Source organism: Pteropus medius, unplaced genomic scaffold (assembly GCF_902729225.1).
Source record: "Pteropus medius unplaced genomic scaffold, Ma_sr-lr_union100, whole genome shotgun sequence".
Taxonomy (NCBI): Eukaryota; Metazoa; Chordata; class Mammalia; order Chiroptera; family Pteropodidae; genus Pteropus; species Pteropus medius.
The window spans coordinates 15,847,079-15,863,570 of NW_024352784.1; the positions used below are offsets into that span (position 1 = coordinate 15,847,079).

The following is a 16,492-nucleotide window of genomic DNA, read 5'->3' on the forward strand; positions in this document are numbered from 1 at the left end:
TAGTACACACAATTATGTAAAGAAACCAAATTTTCAAAGGCAAGAATAAAATAATCCTAGAAAGTCAGAGTTAGAAAAAGTTACACGTGTGTGTGCACACACATTCACATGCAAGTATGTAATTATATTGGCATGTGTGTATATATTTATTTATTTAAGCAGCTCCTGGATATTTTGGATGTTCCATACCTTTCACCTCTCCCATAACTCCAAATCTTGTATGTCCTATATATCTCACTGCCACTCAACCTTGGCCCGCTGAAAGGCTTTGAAGTAGTTGAAACTTTTTAGTTCATGAATTCAAACCATAGTGTCCTAAACCCAATAGTAGAAGTGTTAGTAACCACTTCAGGGGACAAAAACTCAAGAAAATAATAATCATCATTTAATAATCCATCTACAATGGTACAATAAACAGAGTGCTCAACTGACTCGAAACTCAGACAAAAGATAAAAGTTTTAGGAAATTACTAAAGAATTGAAGACAAAATAGTTTTGGCATGGCCAGCGTAAAAGAAAATTATCTTAAGTGAAATTAGACAGAGAAAGACAAATACCATATGATTTAACTTACATGTGGAATCTAAAGAACAAAATAAATAAAATTTTCTTGAGGAGATTAGATAAGGAAGGAACAAATGATCTTGTACATTGGACTATTACGCCCTCCTCCCTTCTCAACTTTTTCTTGTAGGTGAAATAAGGTTTGAAGTAACAGCAAATGATAATGTATAAGAGAACAGCAGAAAATTAGTTAGAAAATCTGGTATCTTGGCCATTGTATTGCTTGCCTACCAACACCTCAGTTTATTTCCCTATAAAATGATGACAGAAATAAGACTTAATAAGCTAAGTGACCCCAAATTGCCTTCTAAATATTTACAATTTACACCAACATATGGGGTGTACTGATTCAAAAGAAGATATGGCCTGGAAACTAGGAAATTCTACAATCCCCTCCAACCTAGCATAGGAGATATAGATGGGCTGAGAGATCTGAACTACTCACAAAGACAAATGAAAATGAGAGAGAAGGACTAGAACACTAACCTAAAAGTTATTTAAAGAATTTGTAAACTCTGCCAGTAATCAAATGAAGAGGAAGGAAAGTGTCTCATGAGAAGTAAACAGGAAGCTGGAAATGGGTTAACTAACAAGAAAGGACAGGGTTCCAAAGAAATAAAACAAAGGGTTTCTAGGTGAGACTCAACTATGGCGCGGGTATAAAACATTATATAAATAAAACTGTCTATGTCCTATAGCTTCATCAATTAATGAAATCTATAGTTTGAAAAAAAATACCCCTTTTTAAATCAGTAGTTTATATGTTAACTATATGTCTTACGGCTCAAAAATGCAAAAATATCCTTAGAGGAATTGCCACCCTTTCTGAATTCTCCAGAAAAAAAAAAAGTCCTAGATAAAAGCTGTATGAAATGCTTCTTTAAGGGATGCATTCACCTTCTTTGAAAGGCTCTTTAGGGTGAAAAGAATTCAAGGCTTCTTATGTTAGGCAGCAAGAAGAAAGCTATGCCAGGCGCTTTACAAGGATATCCTCATATAATTCTCACAAAACAATAATGAAGTAGGTAGAATCATCCCTATTTTACAGATAAGATAACTAAGGATATAAAGGTAACTTAACTGATATCAGAGCACTAATAAGTGTCAGAATGCAGACCCTCTGGAACACATGCTCATTCGTGGCAATACTCTACATTATCTCACTCTCTTGGTTGTTCTCCAACTGAACCAGAATATTTGGACACAAGCACAGTTTAGAACAAATCAAGTTATGAATGTGCCAATGTTCTGTAATTCTCTTTCATTTCTGACCTCTCGCCCTCCCTAATGCTAATCCATCCCTAACCCTTATCACAACCTTGGTACTCATCTCATCCTGGACTCTTACTGCATCCCTAGCCTTGAGCTGTATTGGAGCTCTAATCCCATCCCTCAACCTCTCCCCTTGTCTCTCACCTCCATAAATGGAAATTACCAATGGGAAGATGTTTAGGGATAAAACAGTGAAGATGCCTGTTTCAACGATACTTGGCAATCTTTAAAAAGCTAAAAGTCTGATAATTTCTTGGTATAGATGTATCAAAAACACTTGATACAAAATAGCTATATGTAAATATCCAGTCCAAGTATCACTAGTATCAAAACAGCTACATCCTGTCAAATAATGACCAGATGAAAATGTCAGGTGCTATGTCACTGAGATAATTAACCCCTTAGATTGTAATATTATGTAATTACTATAAACTTATAACTAATTCTATCCTCAGAACTTCATATGCATGTTCTCATTTTAGACTTAAAACTATGAGATAGGTGCTATTGTTCATTCATTTTATCGTTAAAAAAACAACAAACTAAAGATCAGAAAGGTATGTCATACAGTAAGGCAGAAGGGCAGCTGGGGATAGATCCTATACAACCCATCTCCAGATTCTATGTACTTAATCAATATGTTTATTACTTTCTGGTTCAGAAATTTGAAAAATATCATAAAAATGTTCATGATAAAAATTTATTTTAAAATGACTCTTAAAAACCAAGAATCTCACTTCATATTTTAACTTGAAATTAAGCAAGATAAATTTTCACAAATTTTTGACATTTGCTCTTCTATCCAACTATTAATATCAAAGAAACATTTATTAAATATAATTTTGGGTGGAATTATAGTCTATGAATATATATTTTGCATTCTAATTTTGATGCATTTAAATTCCTATCATATCATTACTTTTAAAGCTTAAAAACTTTAAATCTGCTTCTTCCAATCTTTCTGAATGAAATTAATTACTTTTAGGAAACAACCACTGTCACTTTGCACATTATTATGTAAAAATATATATATACATAATGCATAAGACACACCCATTTTCTGTAGCTCTACAAGCAGCTCTCTTTAAACACAAGGGAGAGAAAATTAAGCTAATATAATAAGAAAATCACAAGTCAGTGACAGTAAATAATTTACAGGACAATAAAATTACCATTCATAAAAGTGTGTTATCATAACACAACATTTAACACCTTTTGGTTTTCTCACCTGAGAAAATACAGATAGTGACACCACAGGTTATGTGGAATGTTCTGCTTTTATCCAACAATCTTCTGGTTCTCCTGCTTGGAACCTAAATAAAAATTATTTAATATGGTAAAGATGATGCAGCAAATGAAATATATGTACAAAGTTTTTCACTATAGCATTGTTTATAATATCAAAGTTTTAGAAATATGGCAGAGGCCTATCAATTAAAAATTGGTGAGATGAATTATGTCTAGTCAATGGAACATTCAAACCACTACAGAGAATTGAGAAGACTTATTATTGATATGGAAAGATGTGCGAGATATATTGTTAGGTAAAAAAAAGTTATAAAACATAAACTACACTATGATTCTATACTGTTTAAAATTAATGGAATTACATGTTAACATATCTGCAGGCATTTACCCCAAAGTGTAATCAGCAGCTGCTCTGGTAGAGCAGTATTAGGGGAAACTTTTGCTGATTAGTGTGCAAATTTCTGGAATGTCTGAATTTTACTATAGATATGATTTCTTTTTACAGTCAAAAACATAAGATTTTTTTTTAATGAAGCAATTTTATTTATAGTTTTAAATGGCTGCTTAATCTTATAGAAAAATAAAATGTCAAGCATCTTTGAATACCTAGGTTTCACACTGAGGGACAATTCTTAAAGACTTATTAAATACTGAGAGACTTAGGTGGGTACTTTTCATTTCCTGCCTTTTCTTTCTTCATGCCAAGCCAATGGCCAGCCACAGGGGACAAAACCTAGCATTTTACAATGGTAGGCAACCAAGAGAAAGAGTTATTTCCACAAATTACTGCATTAAAGTAGTTTCCAAATACAATTATGTAAAAAGATTGAGAAGTTTTGCCATAGTAAATCCACTCATATGAACTTCACAGAACATCATTTTAAAATATCAATATCTATCCAGCACTGCCTTACTATCTTAGTGACAGAGAGACAGAGAGAGAGAGACAGAGACAGAGACAGAGACAGAGAGAATTAAAGATAAAAGAATTTCAGTTGAGTTTTAACTTTCAAAGTACTTTTCTGTTGTCTTCTATCCTTCATTTTACAACACTAAATATCACACATGACATCACTATTTAATTAAGACATCCCTTCCAAGCCTATTACACAGCTCAAAATAGTGTTTTAAGAAGAGATGAATTGCCATAAACACCAGTAGTCGTTCTTTGTGTTGCTCAAAGGCCACAGGGCTTGAGTTTGCTTACCTGCATTTAACTAAATGAAACACAGGACCTCAATGAGGCATGATAGAGTGGAAAGAACTCAGAACTGGGACTGGTCTTAGCTCTGCCATTCACTAGTCTCATAATCTTCGTCAAGTTACTTAAACTCTCCACGCTTCCAATTCTTCATCTGCAATACCTGACTGCAGAATCATCATGAGGATTCACAATTATATATGTGAAGTGCTTAGCGGAGTGCTTGATATTGCTATTAATAACTTTTTCCTATTATCTTCTGCTCTTATCTAATGTTGTTATCTAAAATAGCTCACTCATCATTTTGACAGGTGACATAGTCTTTATTGTCATCTTTGAAAGAATCGCTCTAGCAGAAAGTCAGACCATGAAAACTAAGTAGGACTAGCATGCCACTGTAACACTTGATTCTTATGCTGCAACCTGTGACTAGGATTTTTTTCTTACCTTCTGGGATCCTCGAAGGTAAGCCAGGAGTGTCCGGCACATGGGTAAAAGGATAAGGCTGCAGTTGAGGTTAAGAACAGAAGCAGAGGCTCTGCTTAGACACAATCCTAGCTGAACGAATAAAACAAGGGTCAAAACACAGTCAAGGACAAAAGTAAACTACAAACATGCTGCAGACCTCTCCCTGCTCCTTCTTTAGAAATCATAGCAAATGCCAACTTCTTCAATAGTCTTGAATTATCCTCCACTTTCCTCACCAAAAACCTTTAAGAGAAACTGGTCTCTTTCTGTTCTGCCCTGCCATAAAACGTAGTCACCTCTCCTTTCTACTAGTGTTATAGTGTTATAACCTGAGTACAATTCTTCTAGCACAAGATCAATTTCTTGTCCCACCCCCACCATGCTGTTCTGGGTATCAAGAGCCTGAGAAACCCTAGCTCGGTTCACACTGCACTTCCACACTGGTATAGTATTGAATCCTTTGTTCACAGATAAGGAACCAAGAATTTTAAACAAAATTCATTTGTGTTCTCTCCCTTTATTTAGAAATTTTTTTTCAACTACAGTTGACATTCTCTCTCTAGAACCCTCTGAGCCTCTGTGCGCCTCCTTCCACACACTACCATCTGCCTTTAAGCTCTTCAGACCTTACTAACTCTACCCATCTTTCAGGTTTCATCTTAACCACAACTCCTCTAGCATGAGTCCCTGACCGCAAACTAGAAGAGATCCCATATCAGCGGTGCCTTGTTCAAAACTAATCATAACCACATTTTACAACGTATTTTTCAAAGCATCAGTCCCCTTTGGTAATTATGCAATAATTGGCAACTAATTTTGATCAAACTCCTGCTAGATTGTCATCTGCTATCATCTGGTACTATCCACATTCTTTACATGAATAGTTTAACACACACAAAAAAAACAAGAGGTGGGGTCATGCCTGTACACTTGTCCTGAAATGAACATAAAACTACTATTTTAAGGATATTAGCTAAGAAATGTGTGTAAGTCAGATGCTTTGCTTATCTTGAAATGTTTCATGCCCCTGATATTTCCAACTCAATTCTTGGCAAAATAGCAACTGTTACACAGTGTTTACTGTCAGATTATAAAATATTGTTCCTGAAGGGGAGACAAGGTAATAAGTAGTATGAAAAAAGCAATAATTTTCATTGACTTATATAAAAAGTAGTTAATATTTCCAGTCAGGTCATTTCTACACCATGAGTTAGAGCACTTTAGGGAGACAGTTCATTGACTATACCAGTAACCAGACAAATAGAAATAATCCTCTCTGGGCTATCTTTAAAAAAATGTTAAATGTAATTTTATCACCTAAATCAGAAAAATTTTTACTATTTGAAAATGGTAGGTTTTTGTTGTTTAGTCTTCCAGGAAAAATAGAATAATTGTTATCTCTTTTGATCTTGCATTCTGCATTCAGTAAGAAAATTTGAACTCAAACGATTTTAGATGATACTTTTATCTGCAATTTTAATGTACCAGGACAATAATTAATTTAAAATATATTAGCTTAAATCTATCATATTAAATTTAAGACTTAAAAAATACAAATGATATCCAAATTTCCTATGTGGTTCAATACTTTAAAGAAAATTCTTATACTTTATTTTCTACCCTTTTTTGTGTGCTTGCATGTCTGGACTGTTTTAGTGTGGTATTTACATTAAATCACACAGTAATTTAATACAAAGTGGCTTTAAGTGTCCCCTTGGGATAAATGAAGTTTATTTTGGCATTCCACATCTTTCTTATGATGCTGCAAAATCTAGCTGAAAATTTTACCAAGGACTCATTTCCTCATATACGTTTGTTGCTGAATATACTTAATTCTTTAAACTAAACTAAGATGAAAACTTTTTATTAGGTTATCAAGCATACAAATTCCCTCATTCAGAAACAGTGGATAGAGTGAGGAAAATGGAGATGGATTCTAGTCAAGTGGCACAACCTTACTACATGAGTAATATTCCACAGACAAAAGCATTTGTTTCATTTAGTCATTATTCATTCACACCTTTGTAATAATCAGCTGGCTCAAATGTTCACCAAAAGGAAATGAATGCCCTAAGTTATGTTACTGGACAGTGGTGACTATGTGAATAACTTGTTTTACCATTCCCAGGGAGCTTAACCTGCTAGTCCAGTTTTCAAATTTCATTTAGGTTCATTGTCACTAGATGGCAGTGTTACTTTCACATTTCAAATCCTACTTGTCAAAGTTTAGAAAACATAAACTGAGAGTTCCATATGTAATTTTTAAAACTATATATTTTAGATAGAAAGGTATAAATAAAACATAGCTTAGTCCTTATGATAGATGAAATATTTGCGTCCCCCCTCAAAATCCATATGTTGAAACCTAATATGATGGTATTTGGAAGAGCCTTCGGGAGATAATTAGGTTTAAGTAAGATCTTGAGGGTAGAGCCATGATATAAGTAACACACTTATAAGAAGAGGAAGAAACCAGAGCTCCCTCTCTTCTCCATGTAAGGATACAGCAACTCAGTGGCCAGCTGCAAACCAGGAAAAGGGCCCTCACCAGACACCAAAACTGCTGGCATTGATCTCGGACTTGCCAGCCTCCAGAACCGTGAAAAATAAATGTTTGTCTATGACATTATTGTTATAGCAGCAGAACTAAGACAGGACTATAGAAAATTATAAGAAAATATGCTATTTGAAGCACCTTATAAAATATAGCATCTAGGCATATAAAGTGGATGGTTATTTTCCTAAAATCTCAATCCACGGTTTCTCATCTTAAATCTGCCACTTATTAACTATTAATCTTGAGTGAGTTAACTGTCTTTATCTGTAAAGTTGAGAGAAATAAAATGTCATTATTGTAAAATATATAATATGATATGACATAGTAAGTGTAATATAATAATATTATGTAATATTTCTAGCTCTTAGAACTTTGTGAAAAAAGTCTAAAAAAATCAAGCACTATATAAAATTAACTTATTGCCTTAGGGTTACTGTATCCCTTCCTTTCTCTAAATGGTCTCTTCTAAGTGTTCCACTTACATTTATTTATTCAATACACATTTATTGTGATATGTACATATTACAAGGCATCAGGAGTTCAAGAGTGAACTAAAAACAGAAAATGTCTTTTGCCTTAGGATGCTTATATTTTAGTAGGGGTAAGAGATATTAAATCAAATATTTATGTAATCAAATATAAAAGTGACCATTGCTTTAAATAAGAATACAGAGTATGAGCATGTGTAACAAGACATGAGATCTAAATAAGGTCAGGAAGTCTTCCTTGATTAAGTGAAAAGTGAACTGAGATCTGGAGGGTGAAAGTAGAAATCATCTAGGAATGAGAAGGCCATTCATATAGAAAAAACCAGCATGAGAAATGATATGTAGCAAATGGGAGCATGGTGTACGTATGAGAAATTAATAGTAGATAAATGTGGTTGGCTTTGAAATGGAGGGTGAAACCACATAAAATTGAAGAAGCAGGTAAGGGTAGACCTTGCTGGATTTCATAGGTCATGTTAAAAATATATACCTTAATCCTAAAATCAATGCAGAGTGATTGAGTTTCTAAGCAGGAAGGTGGTATGAAGAGATTAGTATTTGGTAATTACTACTCTGAATAAAGTGTAGAGAACAAGTTGGAAGGAAGCAACTTTAGCAATTATATTACTTCCTCACAAAAGTAATCATCACAAAAGTGAAATTTTGTTTGAGACGAAAACTATATTTTATGGTAATCTGAGTCTTACATAAAAAGGGATTCAGTGTGACTAAATATTTTACTTATCAGTAAATTTATTTTGCTAAATAATTCACAGAAATAATTCTTCTAAAATTAGAGAACTAAAACAGCCTAACCCATATCCCACCATCCACCCAGCTGTCATACCCCTTTCTACGACAGCCCCAATGAAAGGCTGAATTTTCTCAGAGGCAGCAGCAGCTTGCTCTGCAGTCAAAAGCTTCTATTTTGTTTTCTTACACATAGATAAAATCTGTGTCTCTATAACTTCCACCCACTAGGCTACTCTAGATGTTCCTAAGACAGACATTCAAACACTAAATATAAAAGTGGGATGATTTGTTAGCCCAATCTTGTTTTCTTCATGCTAAACACAATTAGTTGCCTATAGAATCCTTGATATGATTTTAGGCCCCCTTATCATCTCGGCAACTTTCCCAATTCAACAGAATTCACTACATGCCTGTCACAGACTAAGCATACAGAGCAGGAATGAATATCATCATTTTCTTCACTAAGGACAAGATCTGCTAATTCTAAGTCTATGTTACATTGTGGGGCAACTATGTCACATAATGGCTCATCCCGAGTTTATAAAATATAGAATATCTCAAATGAATTGCTATTAAGCAATGCCCCCCTCTATCCTATAGTCGAAAAAATAAATGGAGGTATGAGAAGGCACATAAATCCAAAAATTTATTAGCTTTAGTACATTACATTATATTGGTTGTGAATCCTATATTCTGACATTTTTCCTTCTTAATTTGCCTTAGCTGAAAATTTTATATTCATGTTTTCTACATCTTCATCAAAATTCTTGACAAAGCTATTAAAATGTAACAAAATGCTGTTGAAATAGTTTACTCTAGAGAGGACTTGCATGCTACCTTTTCTGGTAAATTAACTTTCAAATAAACATTTTTCTTTCAACTGGGAATTTTCTTAACAATTTGGAGAAATATAATATGACATTCTCCATATAAATATCTATATAAAACTATTGCTCAAAGGGATTTGAAAAGGCCAGAGAAGTATTAATAGTAAGCTTTAATAATTGGTCATTTTTCTAGTTACCTTTTAGTGAATCAATAATTAGTCACTTCCAGGAAAAAATAAAAATAAAAATTATCATAGAGGCTTACAAAAGATGCTTTTTAAATTCTAATTTGGTATTTTGTGTTTGTCTAAAATTATGTAAATTCATACTCATTAAGGTCAATTTTTTAGACTTTTTTCCCCCAAAGAAATGTTTTTAATGAAACCAAATGATGCCTACATAACACCTAATTCTTACATATTTTATAATCACAGAACCGTATCTCTTTCATGAGGCTTTATAAGTCATCAGTTCAACGTTCTTTTTGCCTCCACTTACACCAATAATTTGTAAAGAAGCAAGGACTAGAACCCAGGCCTCCCTGCATGCTCTCTGTCATTTCCTTAACAACACTTCACTCCCCAGAACAGAGATGTAAATTCAGATACCTTGTCTAGTGCTCATTCCAAACCACAATACTTTTTTACTTTTAATTGCTTATACCTTTATTCAACCAGTAGGTTTTCCTGTCATCCTGTGTAAACCTTTACACACAATTTCCCTAATCTGACTGCCTTGAAATCACTTAATGAACTACTTAAAAATATATCTCTGCTGTACTTCCTGAAATTCTGATTCCTGAGATCTGGAGCAAGGCCCTCAAAAGGTGCAACCAGGCTTGGCGATTACTGTTGTAGAAAACACTCTGACGTCAACTAAACCTGAGTTGGAAGCACCTTTACTAGCTGTGTGGCCTTAGGTAATTTTCTTACCCTCTCCGTCATTTTCCTCATCTATAACAAATAGATAAATAAACATGATAATATATCTACCCCAAAGGATTATTGTACTAAATGAGCACATATAGTACTTAGCGCAGCCCTGGTATACAGTAAGAAACAACAGAGGCTATTATCATCATCCTGGCCCCTGGCCATCCACAAACCAGGCCTCATCTCAGAATTTAAATGCTCTTATGGCATGACTTCCTGCAAATCACTTTTACAAGGACCATTCTCATCCTCAGCTCTATAGGGTGATGTTATAGTTGTAGCGATGGAAGCTAAACTATATTCCACTCAACTGACACTAAAGAATTCAAAGAAAGTTCAAGGTAACTAGTAACTCTTCAATAGATATACGGTAGATAAATGAATGAGCCTATGAGATGATCCTTCAGTGTCTTCATTTTGGAAGTTAAAGAAAAAAAGAATCAAAATCAAAAGTAATTACTATCAAGAGATCTATCTAATTCATATCCAGAATCAGAACTGATGACCTGCTCTATCATACCATATTGCCCAGGATAGCAATTCTGCCTCCACTTCCCCAACCCCCACCATTCTAGAGACTGGAATTCACTCTATGGAACTGAGCAACACCCAGTTTGAAGAAAACCCTCAGGGCCACAGTAGCTCTTTCATGAGACATTATAGGTCATCTAGTCCAACCTTATTTTTGATTCAACTATTAGAAGTCTATAAATAAGCCATATTGATAATACCCTAAGGCTATCAGCTATACTTTTATGTTATATGGCTCAGTTCAGCTCCTGGATGCTTTACCCAGATTAGCTATCCCAAGTTTCTATTGCGTATCTTATTTCCCTAACCACAGCTTATGCTGCTGCCATTCTTTCCATCTGTGATGCCGTTCCTACTCTTCCAATCTCCATGCTAACTACCAGATGAACTCTTAATTACTCTTCAAGTCTCAGCCAAAGGGACATTTTCTCAGTCTTTGCCAAGGCCAACATCCCTACCCATACCTTTATTTATACCTCCGAATTTTCCCATTTTCAAATTTTCTGAATACTTTGGAGTATCCTTCTCATTGCTTCCTTCCTGCCTTTTACCATATCTCCTTTTGAGCAGTTAACCCCTTGTTATTATAATGGTTTGCCTATTCACCTCCTTATCTCCTCCACAAAGCTAGCATGTGGCAGCACTGGAAAGTGGCAAAACCCAAACTGCCTCTTTTCTTTGGGGATCTCAAAAATGCATGGTCATTAACCAAGAAAATTATTTTAGAAAAATACTCGGGGAAAATATGCTGTTAGCAATGAAAGACGAAGAAAAGTAGCCATGAGACAGATGCATGAATAAAAAGAGACAACCCCATAAAATAGTCTATATGATTTCCCAACTCAATGGTAGGCATTTTTAATTGTCTTAACAGCAACCAAAAGTGTTCGTGATAGAAAATCAGGACAATTTATTTTTCCTATATACCTATAAATCAAACCTGTGGCACTAATTTAAATGTTTAGTTTGTACCATTAATATATTACATGGTATATAATATACTATAATATAAACTATAGTATATGTTATATAATGCATAATTATATATAATATATAAGTATATATTAAAATTTAGACTATAATGAACATTCCATGGGAGCAAGAATGTACTGAAGAATTTTTAAAAATTACATTTCAATGAAAGGATACTTCAAAAGTATACTACCTATTCTGATAAGGTTTCATATAAATATAACAATGAATAACATGTCATGAGAAAGCAGAAAGCAATTAAGAATGACAAGAGTATTTACTTCTTTTAAAAAATCCCAAAATAAACTACCAATTCAGTGCTCTTGGGATATATCCAAAAGTTCATGAATGTCCTTTCGTGATGTAATAAACTATAATTCATTCCAAATGATCCTAGCTGGTTTCTGTCAACTAACCACTCTGGAGATTTTTAACTATAATGACATTTTTGACTCAAGATGACCTCTGTTCCCCTATAAACTGCTTCTTTAAAAGAAAAAAAAAAAGTTAACACTATGTCTAAAAGAAGCTATCAAATCTAAAGAAAGAAGCTGGGGAAAATTTCTTATTTTTTCCATATAACTAAAGGGATCACCAAAAGTATAGTGTCTATCCTGACTTTATATCCAGATTTCCTTATGCTTCACTCAAATCTTTCTTTTTTTGTGTCATTATAGTTTATTCTACCCTGTTTAGAAATAAACTTTCATGTTCAGTAGAAACATGGTCTTCTTTTAGGTGATTTTGAGTCAGAAGAAAATGTAACTACTATAAAGAAGAAAGCAAGATTGTAATATGATATTTCTGTCCTGATTTTGTCTACCTTGCCTTTCCTGTGCCAAAAGCCCAGAGATCAGAGAAGATTTACTTCTAGACTATCTGACTGTCTGGAAAAATTAAAGTTCAACATAAATGGCAGTCAGAATGCATATGAACACATTCGTGTGTTTCTAAATGAAAAGCTGTCTAGTAAACAGGTAGCCAGATTAAAAGGTATGAAATTTTCATCACAACTAATACTGTGATCAGTACCAAGGTCACTTATCCTCCAAACCTAGAATTGAAGAAAAACAATAATAAAAGCTTCTTCTACTTTACCTCAGAGAACTACTCTAAAAAGTAAAAAAATATATGAACATGGTTTGACCTCTCTAACTGACAAACATTAAAATGGATTCTTTTTAATTCACCTATTAAATTCTTGTGTTGTATATTTGTGTCCATCCTTTAGGCTTTACCCCTTTCTAAGACACAAAAACAAGGGTCTGAAGAGTTACAGAGCATTTGACTTAATATTATATTTTCCTTCTCCTACAGAAATAACACATGCACAGGGAAAGGCACTGAGGAGTAGAATGTATTTTGCAGAGCACAGTTGTCAAGAAAGCTGGGACAGGCCTTATTTCTCCTACATCACTGGTGCAGCACATCTGATCACAATTACTGAGTATTTAGCCACCTCTCAGCTACTCTTCATCAGAACAATCATTCCAAAACCTTGCATCATTCTCGTCTTTAGACTATTTTTAATTTCTCAACATTCATCCTAAAATTTAGAAGACAAAACAGATATATTACTGGCCTGACCGCACAGAATAATTTTTGAAAGGAAACAATACTCATAGCAATGGTACTTGGTTAGAATTTTAGGGTTAGAATTTTAATCCGACATTCCATAATGACATATATTAAAACTCATATTGAACATAAGATACTCGATATTAAAATTTTCTTTCATATCTGTCAAGCATACTCTACTTAAACATATCTATTTGACTCTTCCTGAACTCAATAACTTTTCTTATTTGGATCTATAAAATTGTCTTTAAATTCTTTGTCATCAAAATATGAGCAATCTCAACTAACTCAGCATGTCTTTTAAACATGACTTTCAACTTTGAATCAAGTCGACTTTATACAGTCTTTCTTTAATATATATATTAGTCTCAAAGAATCTATCATTTCTAAGAGAAAGAACTCTAGATGCATGAAAATAACCAAAATGCCTAGCAGAGTAGGTATTCAGTAAAGATGAGCTGCATGAATGGATTATTTGGTATAGACTATTTACCTAAATTTCCTGATGTGCACATACAGTAGTCCCCCCTTTACCCATGAGGGATATATTCCAAGACTCCCAGTGGATGCCTGAAACAGCTGATAGCACTGAACCCTACGTATACTATGTTTTTTCCTAAGCACCTGGCCCTCTGTATCTGTGGGTTCTGCATCTGCAGATATGATGGGCTGACTAAGGGACTTGAGCATCTGCAGATTTTGGTACCTTGGTGGTCCTAGAACCAAACTCCCACGATACTAAGGGACAACTATACATACATATGTATGATAAAGTTTAATTTATAATTTAGGCACAGTAAGAGATTAACAACAATAACTAACAATAAAATAGAACAATTATAACAATGTATTGTGATTAAAGTTATGTGAATGTGGCATTATTAGGTAAAATAAGGGTTACTTGAACACAAGCACTGCAATAACACCACAGTATATCTGATAACCTAGACAGCTACAAAATGCCTAATGGGTGGGAAGTGTAAACACCATAGATATGCTGGACAAAGGGATGATTCACATTCCAGGTGGGACAAAGCAGGATGTAAATTTCATCACGATACTCAGAATGACACACAATTTAAAACATGAATTGTTTATTTTTGGAATTTTCCATTTAATATTTTTAGACCTCAGTTAGTCACTGGTAACTAAAACCATGGAGAGCAAAATCACAGATGGGGGTGGGGGGTAGTGTATGTAAGCATTAGACTCTTACGACAAACTCTTCACAGAGTTTAATTGGTCAACATACAGTGACCCACAATAGTTCATCTGCTGGTAGAATAACACAATAAATCAAATGACAGATGATATATTAGTATCATAGAAGAAATGTAAGTCAAATTCATTTTCTCTTTAAAAAGCTAATATTAAATAAGACCAAAATATCATATCCTGGCACTTATTTAAAAAATAAAATAACATACAGAAATATTTATCCAAGTGCACATGTAAATTTCCACAAGGATACTAACTGTGGCATGAACTGTGATACAAAAACAAAAAGTAATAGGACTAAAATGGCTAACAGGGGAGAAATGTAAAATAAATTATGGTATATATTATGGGATACTATAGCCATTAAAAATAAAATAAGTTAAACTCATATAATAAAAATGAAACAATAACATGTGTGATATGTCATTGAATTAATAATATGTATGTGCATATATGTGGATCTATATATACAGGCATAGATACAGTTGTAGATATTGATGTAGATTATATAGACAGATGATTACCTCTTAGAAGTAAAGGGAATTTTCTACCTTTTCCTATTGTATCATCAGTATTCAGTGTAGAGAAGCATGTTTTGTAAAATGTAACATTTTAACAATTAAGTACCAAAAACTAAATGAATAAATAACAATAAAAATGCACAACAAATAAAATTAAATGGGTTAATATACTTTGAAATTCTAATAGCATACCCAGATGACATAATTATAAAAACAGAAGGGGTGTTCTGCATAATGATGTTTTTCACAGCATTTTCTAGATAAATGAAGTAACAGAAGCCAATTGGATGTCCAAAATATAGAAACGATTAGTTAGGTGTGTTTTTATTTATTCAGTGAAATATTAAAAATAATATATGTTTAACGATGAGTTGTGATAATAGGTATAAATCTAATAGTTAATGTTATATTTTAAAAGATTACAAACTATTCTAAATGATTGTACTGTTATTTTCTTAAAAACTGTATTTAGAAAATAAATGAAAATGTTATCAGTGGTTACATGTAGATGCTAAGATATCTATGATTTTTTTGGCATTTTCCCCCATTTTTTATAATAAGGAAAAGATTTAACAAATACAAAAGTCATAAGAAATATTATTTTCCAAAGAAAATAAAATGGGAAAAGTCTTAATGAGTAACATTATCTTTAAATAATAAAAATGTGAGTGGCAATTTTCCTTTTATTTCTACTTTTATGTATTTTTCCATTTTTTTCCTTAATCGTATATATTATTTTTATGCTGGAAAATACATGACAAACTTTTTGAAATTATCTTGAAAATATATCCATGGCTTACAGTGGAAGCTTTCACAAGAAGGACATTAAAGCTACCGGACTCTTTTCTTCTAATCTTTTGATAAATGAGAAGATATTCATTTAAGCCAGAGGATCAATAATATAGGATAGGGTGGGATAGAAAAGGAAACGAACAGGGAATTGGGGAAGTTAAAATGAGTATCATTACAGCTATCCAGGAATAAAAGGGGTTCTAGGTAATGTAAAGAAGAACTATTAGGGTAATGGGAGGGTATAAAAGACAAAGTTACTGGTTCTTTAACACTGCTACAACTCAGGTGGGGCCCAAAAATTAAACATCATTCAACTTACAGTTCCTTTTTGAAAGGTGCTATTTTTTTTACATATTTTTTTGCAGCATGGTTAGCTTATGTATTGATAAGATACTTAGCCAACAGATTCTGAAAAAAAAAAAGTATTTCAACATATATTAAAAATATTAATAAAGAAACCTAATATGCTGCCATGTGCAAAAAAAAAAATAAACGAACAAAAATCCCTCCACTCATACACCATCTCACAATAGTACTAACCCTGCTTCATCTTTTGGGTTGGTACAGGCT

At 33.3% G+C, this 16,492-nt stretch overlaps 1 protein-coding gene across 4 annotated transcripts in view; it reads right to left on the bottom strand.

Annotated features, from left to right (window-relative positions):
* NOX4 (NADPH oxidase 4) overlaps nt 1–16,492 on the bottom strand; it is a 135,586-nt gene that overhangs the window by 106,486 nt on the left and 12,608 nt on the right. For 2 of the 4 annotated variants that reach the window (XM_039848331.1, XM_039848330.1), the window contains exons 3-4: nt 4,733–4,843; nt 3,065–3,149 (exon numbers count right to left, since the gene is read on the bottom strand). In XM_039848331.1, the coding sequence (XP_039704265.1) occupies nt 3,065–3,149; nt 4,733–4,843 (196 nt within the window). Of the gene's footprint in view, nt 1–189; nt 316–3,064; nt 3,150–4,732; nt 4,844–16,492 lie in introns of those variants that run through there. The other 2 variants (XM_039848333.1, XM_039848332.1) reach the window with 2 other exon arrangements.